Genomic DNA, 16,070 nt, shown 5'->3' with positions numbered 1-16,070 from the left:
CTTTTAATATAAGCTTCAGTTCCCTTATAACTAATTACCATGAAATCACCAAAATGAGTACTCAAACCCCCCGTTGCAGGCCTGATACCATAATGTCCAAAAAATGTCTTCACTCCTAGGAGCAAAAAAGGGCAGACTTACAGGTCAGGTGAATGGTGGTGTGAGAGCTCTGTGTGTGAATGATGCACGGGTGGTCCACACGTGCAGGTGATCCGTGTGTAGGTGGACTTTGGGTGGGCAGAGTCTATCTGATGAGAGGGGCAAATCCCACGTTGCCAGAGGAAGGTTGAGCGTTGCCTGGTAGCTCAACCCGCTATCTGGGATATCTTGCTGCAGGCGACGTCCTCTTCAGGAAGGTTTAGTAGCTGTACCTTGGCTGAGTTAGCTAACAGGCTACCTCCTCCCACTATGATGAATACACTGTCCAGCTAGCTTAGCCAACTAGCATCCAAACAGCATACCCATAGTCACAGTGAAGCTGATAAATGTCATAGTAACTCCTCGTCGAATTCACTGTACATGAACCAGTCCAACACTTGCAACTAACTTTACAGATTGCTTGGTCACCAATCTGGTAAAGAAACAATGTGTGTTACATTAATTCTCTTCATCAAACATTTCTCCTTCCTTCACTCTGTCTCTCTGCTAGACTCCACTCTCCCTCTTGATTACTCATTCCCCACACCTGTGTTCACCTCACACACACACACACGCTCCCTTCCTTCAATTAAGTAAAATAAAACCCTTTACAGTAACAGGTAAAATAAAACATTACAGATAAATAAAAGGTGAGTATACATTTCTTTTCCTCAAACAGTAAACATGAAATCAAAACTTATATATACCCAACCGGGTTACATAAATAACTGCACTTATGCACTTTGCAGAGGTTATGAAAAACAATTGAAATTATTTTAAAGGAAAATATGTGTTAATAATACTGCTAACGTATTAATCAAGACTACGACGAGTTATAATTACATATCAGTTTATTCAAATAGTCAGCCATGCAAAGCCAATTACAAGCGATACCGCGGCAGGTCTGCTAAGGATCTGACATGATTCAGATGTTTTGTTTTTATACAGGAGTTACAGGTCAAATAAGATGTCCTCATAGTCACAATGGATTTTGTGATCACGGTTTATTTAGCTCCAGGCATGGTATTCGTAGCTGGTGTGACTCTGTGAGTAGGTATCGGGTCACAGTCCTTTAGCCTCATCTCAGCAGTGGTCAGGTGTGGTGTCATTATATGTTGCAATCATATCTCCAAATTAGAATATGTCATTAAGAGTAATGGCCAGTCCAGGAAACACTCATACATATTGCCAGGTCTTTCTTAGAATATAATAGAATGTTCTTCTGCATTTGATCTGCTGACGTGTGTCCCAATATAGTTGCTGCAGTCTCATCGGGGCACACCTTTCATGGACTTATGCCAACGGAGGTCGAAAAAATGACGACAGGGGAATCGCTGGAAAAACTCAACGCCACTTTCTACATCGGTGAGTGACTAACGACACATCAAAGATAACACTTAAAATGTCCGGATCTCTCCTTTAACAATACCTTGGTTAAGTAAATTAGAAATCATTATCAGTCCAAAATGTACTCTGCAGCTTTTTGTTTTTATCCCCAAAATGACTGGGTGTCACAGGTTTTGTAGCAATTTAAAACATGTAGAAATATGGCGCCTCAAATGTAATAATAGATATGTATTTGGCCCCTTGTTTATAAAATAAAATGAAATATAAAATATAAAATATAAAATATAAAATATAAAATATAAAATATAAAATATAAAATATAAAATAAATACATTTAAAACATATTTAAAAAGAATGGTGGCCAGTGTTCTGAAGAGGCCCACGTACTGTTCCGGTTATCCCCAGACACTCCGGGCCTCCCCCAGGACCCAACTGTCCCCATTAAAGATGTGACAATAAAGCACAACCATTGAACCTTGAACCTGTCTTATTGTAGACTGAAAGAACGAGCCCAATCGATGGTCTTGAAGGGCGGATCCAAACCCAGGCGCCCGGATTCCTGCGCCGCTTCCTATAGAGCGTCGCAGTTCCCGCCCACTTCCTGTTTTTTTTGGTGCCGGAAGAAAAAACTCAATGCATTTTTCCATTGACATTTCCAAAAATATTTATATCTATTAATTTAAGCCTCGAATCAAGCCATCACGAGATGACATGAATCATGACCATAAAACGTTTTTTTCTGTGATTTTTATTTTATTTTATATTTAATTATATGATATACTATATTTAATAAATACCCTTTGTTTTGCCGTTTTCAACAAAAAAAAATCACAGAATCAAACGTTTATGGTCATGATTCATGTCATGTCATGATGGCTTGATTCGAGGCTTAAATTAATAGATATAAATATTTTTGGAAATGTCAATGGAAAAATGCATTGAGTTTTTTCTTCCGGCACCAAAAAAAACAGGAAGTGGGCGGGAACTGCGACGCTCTATTGCCTCACCAATCTATGTCCCCGCCTCCCCTCCCCCCCCCCCCCCCCCCCCAGCCTGTGCACGGAACACGCTGACGTCACCAAATTTAGAGAAACGCCTCTCTGCACTCTGATTGGTTAGGAGATAACAAGGTTCACTCCCGCTCCAAGACCACAGCTCCTGGGATCTTCCCCCAGCCTTTTCTCTTTTGTAAAAAAAAAAAAAAGGCATGGGTTTCTGAGGCTAGTCTTATTGTGAAGTCCACATTGACTCTTAACCTGACTCTGTCAAATGGAAGAAACTTGCGACACACATTTTGAAATCAAATGCAAATGACAAATAAGAACTCATAAGAACTGGGTGGTGACTAGTGTTGCCATGTCTGCTTATTCTAAGCGACTTTGGGCTTGTTAATTTGCAATATTTACAAGTTGCTTGTAAATATTGGTAGTTGCCATATTGGTAGGTTCCCAAACATATGTTCATGTCAATAAGGACCCCCAAATTAATATGTATTTGTCCACGGACCCCCCATCTGAAAATGTTTTGTGCCAGCCGCCAGGGACCCCCGTACCAGATTTGTGTTGTTAAAATGTTTCAAAAAAATATTCAAACATTTTCACATTTTCTCCAAGATTTTTTTTTTAAAATTGCTATTTTCAAATAGCCAGGTTTATAAAGTTTTCATAGACACTGGTTGCTTATTTCTCTCGCAAGATCTGGCAATACTAGTGGTGACGCGAGATCAACTTGACGCTAAAAGAGAAGGAAACAGAGAGCAGAGGCTGGATGAAGACTGTTGTTGCTACACTTAACATGTTTACCATGTGAAACCCGTGAGTAATTATTATTTTAACATTCTGGTCAGAGCGAAGCAACATCAGAAAATGAAGCAAAGGTGCAGCTGTTGTTGTCTGTCTGTCGTCGTCGTCATCATCATCTGTATCTTCCCTGGGTAACCAGAAGACTCGCCCCAAAACACGCTGATTGATTGAATACTTTATTAGCAGTTCGCAAAAAAAAGCACAGGAAAGTACAGTTCAATACAAGGTCTGCTAAGAAGATTTTAAACCCAAGAAAGCCTATGGCTTGTTTCCATTGGGGTCCTCGCCTCCCATTTTATTTCGCGGACCAGCGGTTCTTGTATTTGTTTTTTTTTACTGAGGATGATTAAGGTTAGAAACAAATTTAGGGTTAGGCATTTTGACTGAGGTTACGTTTAGGAATAAGGTTTGGTTTAGGCATAGTTTTACTGAGGTTACGTTTAGGAATAAGGTTTGGTTTAGGCATAGTTTTACTGGGGTTACTTACGTAGGAATAAATACCTGGTGAACACCGTCATATTTTCCCCGGGGCGACTGTGTTTGGGGCGAGCGTTTTGGTGTTCCTGGCTGCACCTCAATGTTGCTTTGTCAGGAAGCTGTTCATGTTGACAACAGGCTAGCCTAATCAGTGGTGAAAATTGCAGACACAACACAGAGCTTAGATCGGCTATTTTCAAGTAGGGCTTAATGTTTTGTAATAATCATTCAAAACTACAAATTATCTAAAGTTGTCAAATAACTGTAGTGGAGTATTTGCCTCTGAGATGTAGTGGAGTATAAGTAAAAGTATTGACATTGGGAAGTATAGGCTACTCCAGTAAAAGTAAAAAATACCTCAAAATTGTACAGTACTTGAGTAAATTTACTTAGTTACTTTCCACCTCTGCCTACTATTTACTATTTCGGATTCTTTTCGACAGAACGAATCCACAACATTAATTTGAAAATGGAAAACTCCTTGTCAAAGAGTGGAGAAGAAATAACACAACTTTGCTCCCCTACCATTGAGTGATACTGAATTAACATAAACCAGTGATACTGTGAATACCATAACATATGTTCAGTATGTTAATTACCGTAAACGATAGCCTATGCACATGATAGCTTATATGTACAGCATGTTAATTGCCATAAATAATATGTACTTTTTCAAATATGTGGCTTACACTGTATGTCAAGTCCCAATGGGGCCTAAGAAAAATAGAGAAGACAACAGAAGCTTATATGTACAGCATGTTAATTGCCATAAATAATATGTACTTTTTCGAATATGTGGCTTACACTGTATGTCAAGTCCCAATGGGGCCTAAGAAAAATGGGGCCTAAGAAAAATAGAGAAGACAACAGAGGAAGAGAGTGAGACAGAATGACTGAATGATACAAATAGGAGGAACATTATTCAGGAGAGGGCAACAGCCCTACAAACACACACACGTCACTCCTGATTACACAGAGGTAATTATATCAATCGCACATGTTTGCAGAGCTTATCCACAGAGAATAAATGCAAACAAGTTCCTGAAACACTCATGCAGGTGTTTTCAATTCCCCTGGCTCAGTTCTCAAACTTTTTTAATTTCAAGAACCCCTATTATAACTCTGAAAGTGTACAAATGGAACCAATTGGACCCTTAAGGGAGTCTGCCAGACAGAACCTACACCCAGACGTTGCCAGATTTTGTGAGAGGAATAGGCAACCGATTCTACAACAAGCCCACAACATTGGCCACTTTAAACCTAAACACAGCGGCTATTTTAAAACAGCCGATCTACAAGCTCACAAGGCGTCGTGATGCATTGTGAGCTTGTAGAAAAATGTGGAATGTTTTTTTAAACATTTTAACAACACAAATCTTGTATGGGGGGTCCCTGGTACAAACTATTTTTAGATGGGGGGCGTACCGGGACAAATGCATTAAGGGTCCTTGACATGTAAATGTTTGAGAACCACTGGTTTAAACATTAGGAATGAAGCCCAAATAAGCAATTACACTTATACACTTTAGAAACGAGCCCAAAAAAACGCAACCCACAAGCCAACACCAATATTTACAAGCGACTTCACAGAAAAACAAGCCCAAAGTCGCTTATGATAAGCAGACTTGGCAACACTGATTACACCCCTTCTCAACCAGGGCTTTAAATTGCGGGCGTGCACTAGCTAGCTAAGTTTGATCGACAGCTTCCTCACACTCCTATTTTTGTTTTGCAGCAGCTCTGTAAGGGCGGGCCCAATAATGAACTTGTTAGGATTATTTTTGACTCATATATATATATATATATATATTTTTTGTATACCTTTTTGTTTTTGGTGACAAAATAAATGGTCAGCATAGATCCACACAGCTTCAACCTGACTAATGTGTAATAATCAGCAAGAGTTAACTGAAAAGACATTTTCATGTCAAGGACCCCAAGCAAGTTGATGGGTATTAAGCAGCAGACACCTCATTTGAAAGGATTTGATGCCAGTGTCCCCCATAAGACGATCGTAGTTGTTGGATTCGATACAGTACAGAATTCTATTCTACAACCATCTATACTGTAGCTGCCTGTGGGAGAGGGAAACCTATGATCTGAATGGTCATTCTTATACAGTACATTCTCATTAGATTACCTTCTATCTGGGGAAATTAGTGAAATTTACCACTTTCAACTTGGCGTCCCAATTTGCTCATGGCGTATGTAAAAGAATATTGAAAAATGCTGATCTACAAGCTCACAATGCCTTGTGCCACGTGTTGTGAGCTTGTAGATCGGCTATTGTCACTATGTTTAAAAATGGGTATTAAGTGGTTAAACTGTTTATGGGAACCCCCCGAAAGACCCCTGAGGGGGTCCCCGAACCACACATTGAGAACCACTGCTTTAGGCTACTGTAGGAATGTACAAAACAATGGTGACTAAATACAATGTGATACTTGCTTGACTTGCATGACCAGTTGTGGAATAACAACCCAGAAACGAAAGTGAAACTTAACTCCACACAGGCACCCTGTACATAGAAGCAGCAGTTTGACGGCATAATATCTTCACCTCTTCCTCGTTTGATTTGGATTCACAGGCAGGTTCGTTAGACAGACATCAAGATGGGGCAAACACAGAGCATCTATGACAAACATGGCTACACTGTCCGCTCCGACACACAGGATGGGAGTGTTGCCACTTCAAAGGAGGGCGAAGAGGTTGTCATTAAAAAGATCAAGGTAAGTTGTACACAGGTCACAGTTGTATTTATACAGTATCTTTCAAAGCAATACGTCTATGTCTCAGTATGTATCATACAGTTTATGTTGTACCTTTTTTATTTAGTTAACCCATGAGGCCGATTCTACAAATGCCTTCAAAATCAGTAGTTATTATAAAGTCAAGCTTTTTCAAAAATGTTCAGAAAAATCTGATATACAAGCTTGCAGCACGGCACAAAGTGACGTGATGTGAGCTTGTAGATCTGCTATTTTTTAATAGCCAACGCAATCTACAATGTCAACATGCTTGTTAACACCCTTTCAAAAACAGGCAGTACCACTTGACAACCAGTAGGGGTCCTACCAGACCACACAATCTACATTTCTCAATGGAAGAGCAGAGAGACAAACTACAACCACCACTGCATTTGTGTTTATTATATATTGTATTGGCATAGTCTACCATGCAGATTGGTGAAAATAGCATTTTAATTACTAAAAATGTTTCATAGTGGAGCTTTAACCCATTAAAACCGGGAAAGCATCTCTGTCATTTTAGATTTTAACCACTTTAACCAATACAATACAAGCCTTTCGGTTCTTTTCATTTTCGCGGTCTGAAAAGGTTGAGAACCACTGGTCTATAGCAATAAAAGGTATTGTGCTATTAGCGAACAAGTCTATTCTGTAAACCTGGAAATACTGATGATAAATCAACACTCAACAGGTGTCAAGCTCAGCGTATCAGGAAATAGCCTCCGAAACGGATGCACTTGAAAACACAAGCCATCCACATATTGTAGGCTATGGGAAATCTTTTGAAGGTAGGAATTACATTTATTACCATTTGTAAACCAATTCTTTATTCATCTTTATTCTTTATCTATCCCCATTACTATTCCTGGTGTCCACACACACAACACAACATAACATAACATAATAAGACGTATCACATGTAACAAAGTTACAGCCTCCACTGTACTGTTGACTGCTTTTTCTACGTCCTTATTTCGGGGATGTCATAATAGCCAAACAAATGTCTTTATTTCCAAATACATTTATCCATTGATAATATATTATTATTTATTTACGATATTTATGTTTTTATTTACTTTGTATTTGTTTTGTTAGATCTTATATTTATAGGCATATTGGTTGTTGGTGTTGGTGGGATAAATGCTGCTTTGAAATGAACACAAATGTGGGCCGTCCTAAATAAATAATGTGTTTAAAAATGGTATTTGTCTTTTCTTTTGACAGAGGAAGACTGCTTACATGTTGTGATGAACCACTGTAAGGGTGGGAATCTGGCTCTAAAGATCCAGGAACAGAGAGAGTCTGGAGGAGGATTTAAGGAAGAGCAGGTAACGAATGGGTTGCGTAGTGTAGAACAGGGGTTCCCAAAGTTGGGGTCGAGACCCCAGTCACCCCACTTGGGGTCGTGGGAGACTGACGGTGGGGTCACGAAATTATTCTGGGTCATTAAAAAAATAATAACTGAAAAATGATTACAAATAGTACATTTTACCATTTTAATACATTACAAATGCACACTGAGCGTGCAAGTTTATGTGCGTAAATTACCGGCAGGTTTAGGTGGGGTCGCGAGTCAATGGCTGCATTATTTTGGGGTCGCGGGCTGAAAAGTTTGGGAACCCATGGTGTAGAATATAATCTCATTTGAACTGGGAAGTGGGGACCCCCCAAAATAATCATATTGGAATTGGGGACCTCCCACCCTGACAAGCACTTGGAATTTTAGGAGATGAGGCATAGTTTGACATTTACAGATACATCTACAGATCTACAAGCTTGTAAATCGACTATTTTCACAATTCTGCCTCTTTCTTATATTATTTGACAATTTGGCCAATGTTTGACCAGTTTTTATAGTATAGTTTTTCTTTTTTGTTAGGTATTAAAAAGGTCTTTAAAAGTCCTTAAATTGTCACTTTACTGTCATCTGGGAGCCCCCCCAAAATCATTTAGGGATCCCCCTGGATAGCATACTACACACACACACACACACACACACACACACACACACACACACACACACACACTATATGTTGGTGTCGTAGATCATTGTAATTTATAACCCTATTCAAAGGCATTCAGGTTCTCTGCTGTATAATAACAATAACCCACTATCATGCTACACCTGAGGATTTGGATACATTTGTGAGTGAATGTTGTTGGTTATTGCTGGCGACTGTTAAAAAAACCAATAATAGACTCAAGGCCATGATAAATCGATTATAGCACGGCTACAGGCTTTTAATGCACTCTGCTTCATGTCGTGACAACAGGGTGGTTTTCAAAGTGTAGTGTGCAGGGGAGGCAATTGGAAATGAGTGGGAAAAATATATATATAAATCATTTATACATGTAGAAATATTTTTTTAAAGCCATTTCACAATGCTATGGCTGTTTGACTTGTTGGCATGGAAAAGTTTGGGACCCTCTGATATAGACGAATCCACAGACGCACTGCCTCAACGCGACACCGCAGCAATGGCCGCCTACAGGCAGCGCGTCTGTGGATTCGTCTATAGAATACCAAAGTCTTGTTTATTATTACTTAAAGGGATAGTTCACCCAAAAAGTACATTTTTTTCCTATAGATTACTCACCCCATGGAGACTTGAATTCATGGAATATTTTTTTGTTTTCGTCGCATTCCTAAGCCAATACGTTTATGACCGGCAGCAGTTCTGTATGGAGACACAAAGAGTCTCTTTGTGTCTCCATACGGAACCGCTGTCGGTCATCAAATTATTGGCTCAGGAATACGAGGAAAACAAAAAAATATCCATGAATTCAAGTCTCCATGGGGTGGGAGTGAACTATTCCTTTAAATCTAATTTTGGAATAAATATTGTCTTCAAATGTTGCTTCTAGACAGTTTGTATGCAGATTCACAAATGCTACTTCTCTTAACAGATAATACAGTGGATTGTCCAAACGTGCATGGCTCTGAAATGCATTCATGAGAAAGGTCTGCTCCACAAAGACCTCACACCCCAGGTACAACTCACATTTACACTCTACAGAAAGGTGCCTGGCAGATAGTTTGAACTTTGGTTTAAAAAATATTCACAGTGTAAGAAATGAGCTCTAGGAAGTGTATTTCTATGTATTTAAAAAAAAAATTAAATATAATTTTCTTTTTCAATTTCTCAGAGGATACTTCTCACCGAATTTGGAACCATTTGTTTGGGAGGATTTGGAAAACTCAGCGAGAGTGAGAGGTATAAAGCAAAGCAATTTAGTAAGTGATAAACATATCTATTTATCGATTTAAGTGCTGCCTTCCAATGATCCATTCTTCTTTCAACAGATTGGATGCAGAAACTACTCCCTCACAGAATGCTGCCTTAAGCTACATAAGTCCTGAAACCTTGCAAGATGGCATATATGACGCCAAAAGGTACAGAGGACTAAACCATAGATCTGTTTCATCACTTGATTTTAACACTTTACAAACATTTTAGGTGCTGAATGGTACTTGCATAGGTCCTCCTGACTTTATCTCAAGTCCTGAATAATTTCTCACTCCCTGTACAACACCCAAAGGTGGAAAATGTTATGTTGTGAGATTAAGCAGCTGAATTGAAATTGAATTGAACCCTAGTGCCCCTATTCTGGGAATGTCATTATGTGAAAATGTGGCAAAAATAGATTGCGAAAATGGCATGTCTACTAGAACGGTGTTTCCCAAACACTGGGTCGGGACCCATTGTTGTGGTTTTATGGGTCACGACTAAATATCCCTTATTTTTTGGTTTCCTACATTTAGTTTTTAATTATTACTTCAAAATATTTAGAAAAATGTTCCACCCTATAGCTTTTCATGAATTAAAAACAAATTCAAACATTTAAAAAAAGAAAAAAACACGAAATAGTGAAAATTGCAGATTACAAGCTCACAACGCGTCACAATGTGACGCGTTGTGAGCTTGTAGATCGGCTATTTTCACTACTTTGGGTCCCAAGCTAAAAAGGTTTAGGAACCACTGTACTAGAACATCTGCTAGTAGAAGCAATTTTCAGTGATTATATTTGGTGTAGAGGGGAAAAAGGTAGGGGGCCAAGTTCAGACGCCTGGGAGACCTCGGACAACATAGTGTATATACGTACGTGTCGCCACCTGTTGTAAGCTTATAGATCTCCTATTTTTGTCAACTGTCCGCAAGTATGACATGCCCAGAATAGTGACGCTATAGGGTTCATGTGGTAAAACCACTTTGGTCCGTTTGGCCTTGAGGAACAGCTAGAAAGGTGCTTTTAGAATCTTGGTCTCGTTTAGTTAAACTACGGGGGGAAATACGAATACGAATTATTTTCAAAAACAGATGTACATTAAATCTCCCAGTGAAATGATCCGTGGAGTTTACAGTTTTGCAGGTACTGGTCAATTGAAATTAATAAATAAATAATGATTCTGTTTCTCCCTCCAGTGATATCTGGTCAATGGGCTGTGTGCTGTATGAGCTTTGTACACTGAAGAAAGCGGTAAGTGAAATTATACAATTATGAAAGAAAAAAAAGAAGCCTATTAGACCAGTAGTTCTCAACTTCTGGGTGAGGAACCCTCGCATGATTTTGACCTTTTTAATACCTATAAAGAAAGAAATTAAAAAAGACCAAAAAACCATTACTGCATCAAAAGTAGACCATTACTGCCTCAAAAGTAATCAACAAACTGTACTATAAAAACTGGTCAAACATTGGCCAAATTGTCAAATAACATAAGAACGAGGCAAACATTTGGAAAATAGACGATCTACAAGCTCAGAACACGAGGCGTTGTGAGCAAATACTGTGAAAATAGCCGATCTACTAGCTCACAACGCGAGGCGTTGTGAGCTTGTAGATCGGCTATTTTCACAATATTTGTAGATTGGCTTCACAGCTTGTGAATCGGCTTGTAGATCGGCTATTTTACACAATATTTATCTCTGGAACCGAGTCAAACTAAAGGCAGGTACACACTGCAGGACCTTTAAGTGGTCGGGGGGTCATCTGATCGTTAAGCATTACACACTGCAGGAGTTTATTTCTTGAAATCGGCTGTCATATATCGTTGTGGTTTTCACACTATAGATTGATCCCCGACCAGGGATTACACACTGTAGGATAGTTCACTAGGATGCTATCTCCAGAGTCAGACCCAATACATACATTTGTGTTTATTCCAATTCATTTTAATCGACGTATCCCGTGATATGCCCCTCGATCTCCCTCTCTCACTCTCTCTCACTCTCTCGCACGTCAAGTGCGCAGAAGCAGTCAGTGACAGAGTTGCCATGTCCGCTTATTATAAGCGACTTTGGGATTGTTTTTCTGTAAAGTTGCTTGAAAAAGTGTAGTTCCTTTTTTGGCCTTGTTTCCTAATGTTGTTTGAACCAGTTGTTCTCAAACATTTTCATGGCAAGGACCCCCAAATTAATATTTGTCCGCAGGGGCGCAGACCTCCCCCTTCTGAAAATATGTTGTGCCATAGACCCCCATACAAGATCTATGTGGATTTGGAAAATATTCCGCCCCCCCCCCCTCCAAATGTCTTCTTTAAAAATAGCCTATCTACAACGTGAGCTTGTAGATCGTCTATTTTCAAGTATCCAATGTATTTGTATATAGGCTTAAAGTGCTCATAGTCGCTTTTGTAGGACTTGTTTTCACAAACCTGGTTGCTTATTTCTCTCGCAAAATCTGGCAACACTCACAGACCACGACACACACACACACACACACACACACACACACACACACACACACACACACACACACACACACACACACACCGCTCGCTCTCTGTGTCTTTCTCTCTCTATCTCTGAGCATAGTCTCAAATAAACAGCCCCCCTTTGAGCACGCTCGCTCATTCTCATTCTGTTTTATAATAATGTTTGGACTGGACGGTAACTGTGCGGGGGATCAGTTTGTTGTGGTCAGGTCCACCGACCTTCCATAGCCACGGTGGCTGTAATGTGCTCTCATTGGTTGTAGCGTGCATCTCCTCGCAAGGTGATCGCAGCTCCTTTCATATTGTATGATATTGTCTCCTGTCCTGTCCCAGACAGATCTAACAGGGTAGTTATCTGAAAACGGTCGGAAAGCCGTCGCAGAGCGGATAATCGCGGCCATATCGTCTCGCGGAGCCTTTCACACACAGCGAGCATTATCTCGCCGATCAAAGGCCGATCTGCGTCAGATCGGGAGGTTTTGTCGGCGAGCGCCAAAAAAGGTCTGCGACAGCAATATCGGACCTAATCTCCTGCAGTGTGTACATGCCTTAAATGTAGTGCCTCAACTCCTACAATTCCGAGTACTTTTCAGGGTGGGGGGGTCCCCAGTTCAACAGTTTAATTTGGGGGGTCCCCATTTCTGAAAAGGTTGAGAAACACTGTATTAGACCATAAAAGTTGTATTGTACTTACACTTTGTGGCATGTTGTGAGCTTATAGATTTGCTATTTTTGAAAAAAAAAAAAATGTAACTAGCCATACCCGTCATTTCCACCCACCGTCCATCCGGGCTATGGGACTGCAACCACAACTACAGATCCCATCGTCTGCAAGGACCGTGTACAAAAACTAAAACGCCTTAAATTTGGGGGAAACAAAACATTGGCTTCATCACTGTTTATAATGCCTGTGTGCAATTGGTCAGCCCACTGAGGAGAACCCGGTTCCAGGCAGGCAGAGGTTTCTTTATTTTATCTTCATTTTATAGTAGGATTGCATTTCATTTATAATGTGCAAATGTTTTGCCAGGGTCGAAAGCGGGTATTTAAACAAACCTATTTACCTTTCACTGCCTTAAAATCCAGAAAGAAACTCATGGTCGACAATTGCCACGTTCTTGTCAATTGATGTGAGAAACTTTCAGACAGTAGTCAAGTGAAACATAGCCTGAGGCTACGAGCTCAATCCATGGTCTTGAAGGGCGGACCCAAACACAGCCGCCCGGATTTGTGCGTGGCTTCCTATTGCTTCACCAATCTATGTCCCCGCCTCCCCTCCCCTCCCCCCCTCGGCCTGTGCACGGAGCACGCTGACGTCACCAAATTTAGAGCGACGCCCCTCTGCACTCTGATTGGTTAGGAGATAACAAGGTCCAAGACCATAGTTCCTGCATGGCTCCCCCAGGCTTTTTTTCTTTTGTAACAAAAAAAAAAGCCTGGGTTTCCGAGGCTAAGTGAAACAAGACAACGCATATAGGTGTCCATAGTCATAGATGAGCCAAGAAGCTCAACACCATTCTTTTGATAAAGTAAACAATTGAAAGAAGTGAAATGGCTTGGAACAAGCTTCAAAATGCAAAACCAACTATTCATCGATGAATAGTTCAGAAGTTCTGTATGACAATATGTTAATCTATAATTTGCCTTGACCTTGACCACCAAATTGCACCATATGTCGGATATTGAGGTAGAGATCTAATCATATTAAGTTTTATAGCCTTGTGATTAGATTACCGGTATATAGTTTGAATCATTGTTGCCAGAGTGACATACATACATATGTACATACTTTACACACACAGCCTCATTGACATAGTTAGCAGTCACTTAGCCGCTTAACAAAAAATATTTTCAATCCAGTCACTATGTAGGGTGACAGTTTTTCTCTAGAGAGATCCATGCTGCCGTCACACACGGGAGGATGGAGCCTCTTTTTCACCTTTTTGTAGACATTTATGTTTTAGAGTGATGGGTTTTATAGTTGCCTGGCATGATAAGTCATGTCAGTCAGTCGTCTTTATCTTTAAGAAGTGATTGACATTCACTCTCACTGTATGGCAAAAACGGGTCTCAAAATCACACTTTTAGACGAATAGCTTTAATTTATAACTTGTATTTCCAAACAGTTTACTGCAGAGACAACGGTCACACTGATCCCCAAAGTACTGGGAGGTACATATCCAACTCTGCCAGGGCATTTCTCACCAGAGCTACACCAACTACTGAACGACATCTTCCAGAAAAAAACGGAGTTAAGACCTACAGCCAGTGAAATTCTGGGAAGGGCTTTCATCATCAGTTTTCTCATGAGAAAGGTTTGTCTTATCTGTCATTCCCTCCTTCCATTTGTCTGTCTTCCTCTGTGTGTCAAAGCCCCATATTCCTCTCACCAATATATCAACCTCTTTCTCTCTCCCTATCTCAGAGTAAAACGACTGTAGAAGAACTTCAGGCCAACTTGGACAAGTTGAAGACCTTGGCTGATGGTCTGGAAAAAGTGCACCAAGGCACCACCATCGGCAGCCTGACAGGCGGGGTCATCGGAGCGGTGGGAGGCATCACCTCCATCGTGGGTCTCATCCTGGCCCCCTTTACCCTGGGCGCCTCTCTCATCGTCACTGGAGTCGGTGTCGGTGTGGCTGTAGCGGGCGGCGCCACGGCCGGCGTATCAAACATCACCAACATGGTGAATGAGTCCTGTGATCGACAGGCCATCAAAAGCATCATCAAAGAATTCAGTGAGAAGATGAAGTCGGCGGTGACGTCTCTTGAGCTCATCAATCAGGGCTTAGAAGAGCTCAAGGACGAGGAAGAGGTGCCCGACTCGGAGGGCGGCGCTGAAATGTCAAAAAAGCTGGTGAGGATCAGCACCGGAGCCGGGAGAGGCCTGGGTGGCATCGCGGAGATGGTCCGACTGGTCCAGGTGGGGAGCCTTGGCAAAGTAGCTGCCCAGACAGCCAGGGTAGTCCGTGTGGCGGAAGTGGCGACTGGGGTGCTGTCCGCTTTGTTCATTGCCGTCGACGTCTTCTTTATCGCCATGGATGCCAAGGAAATCTACCACATCCGGCAGGCGCAGGCGTTGGAGGCTGGACGATTAACGAATATGCCTGCCAATAGGCTGGAAATCATGGAGAACGACTCTACTGCAGCGTTACTGGCCAGTTCTGATCCGGACGGAGAAAACATCAAATCGGAGACCATGAAATTTGTCTGGTCAATCAGACAGACGGCTGAAAACCTGCAAGATATTGTGGATCAGCTGACTGAAGTCACTTCACTTTTTTAAGGCAATCAGTACATGTAATATATTGCTTAACTAGCTTAAAAAGTACACTTTGCTGATAATTTGAATGAGGAGTTGTTTAAATGGTAACTGCTGTACATCACAACATAGACCTTCGACACTATCTTCAGCGAAAATAGCTGATCTACAAGCTCTCACACAAAGTGTCACAGTGTGACACGCCTATTCATTCTTCACATTCTTATAAAGGGGAAATGGTTAAGTGCATGTAAAAGTTATGATTCATTGTTCACATTCTTTAAGGGAAATGGTTTAGTGCATGTAAAATAAAAGAAGAACAAAAAAAACTATGATTTATTGTGGAGGGCGACTTTTCCATTATGTGCATTTTGTATGTAAAGAATCTATAAATAAATCAACTTTTGCAAAGTCTGTAATATTTGAGCCTCTAATCATCCAGAGACAATGTGAGTTTGTGTATAACTCACCACAGATTGAGCCAAGGACAATATTGTCAGCTGCCAGCATCCTGGAGTGGGCATGTCCACACTGTCAGAACACATAATGTTTGCATGTAGGCATCATCAGCAGTACTCAAGTAC

General features: G+C 40.7%; 1 protein-coding gene across 2 annotated transcripts; it reads left to right on the top strand.

The window, feature by feature from the left end:
• Positions 1–3,181: 3,181 nt before the first annotated feature.
• Positions 3,182–15,900, top strand: LOC308101230 (uncharacterized protein). Of its 2 annotated transcripts, none has more exons than XM_080450618.1 (10): positions 3,182–3,299; positions 6,352–6,493; positions 7,203–7,299; positions 7,736–7,839; positions 9,419–9,502; positions 9,659–9,726; positions 9,816–9,905; positions 10,936–10,990; positions 14,351–14,539; positions 14,650–15,900. In XM_080450618.1, exons 2-10 carry the CDS (start codon positions 6,377–6,379, stop codon positions 15,508–15,510), a joined length of 1,665 nt encoding a protein of 554 aa, XP_080306744.1. In that variant the 5' UTR covers positions 3,182–3,299; positions 6,352–6,376; the 3' UTR covers positions 15,511–15,900. The 2 variants fall into 2 exon arrangements, with proteins under 2 accessions (XP_080306744.1, XP_080306745.1); XM_080450619.1 differs by lacking the exon at positions 3,182–3,299 and adding an exon at positions 4,587–4,742.
• The last annotated feature ends 170 nt before the right edge of the window (positions 15,901–16,070 follow it).

The sequence above is a fragment of the Gymnoscopelus braueri genome, assembly GCF_963280865.1.
Source record: "Gymnoscopelus braueri genome assembly, chromosome: 15".
Lineage (NCBI taxonomy): Eukaryota > Metazoa > Chordata > Actinopteri > Myctophiformes > Myctophidae > Gymnoscopelus > Gymnoscopelus braueri.
This window is presented reverse-complemented; position numbering and strand designations above follow the sequence as displayed.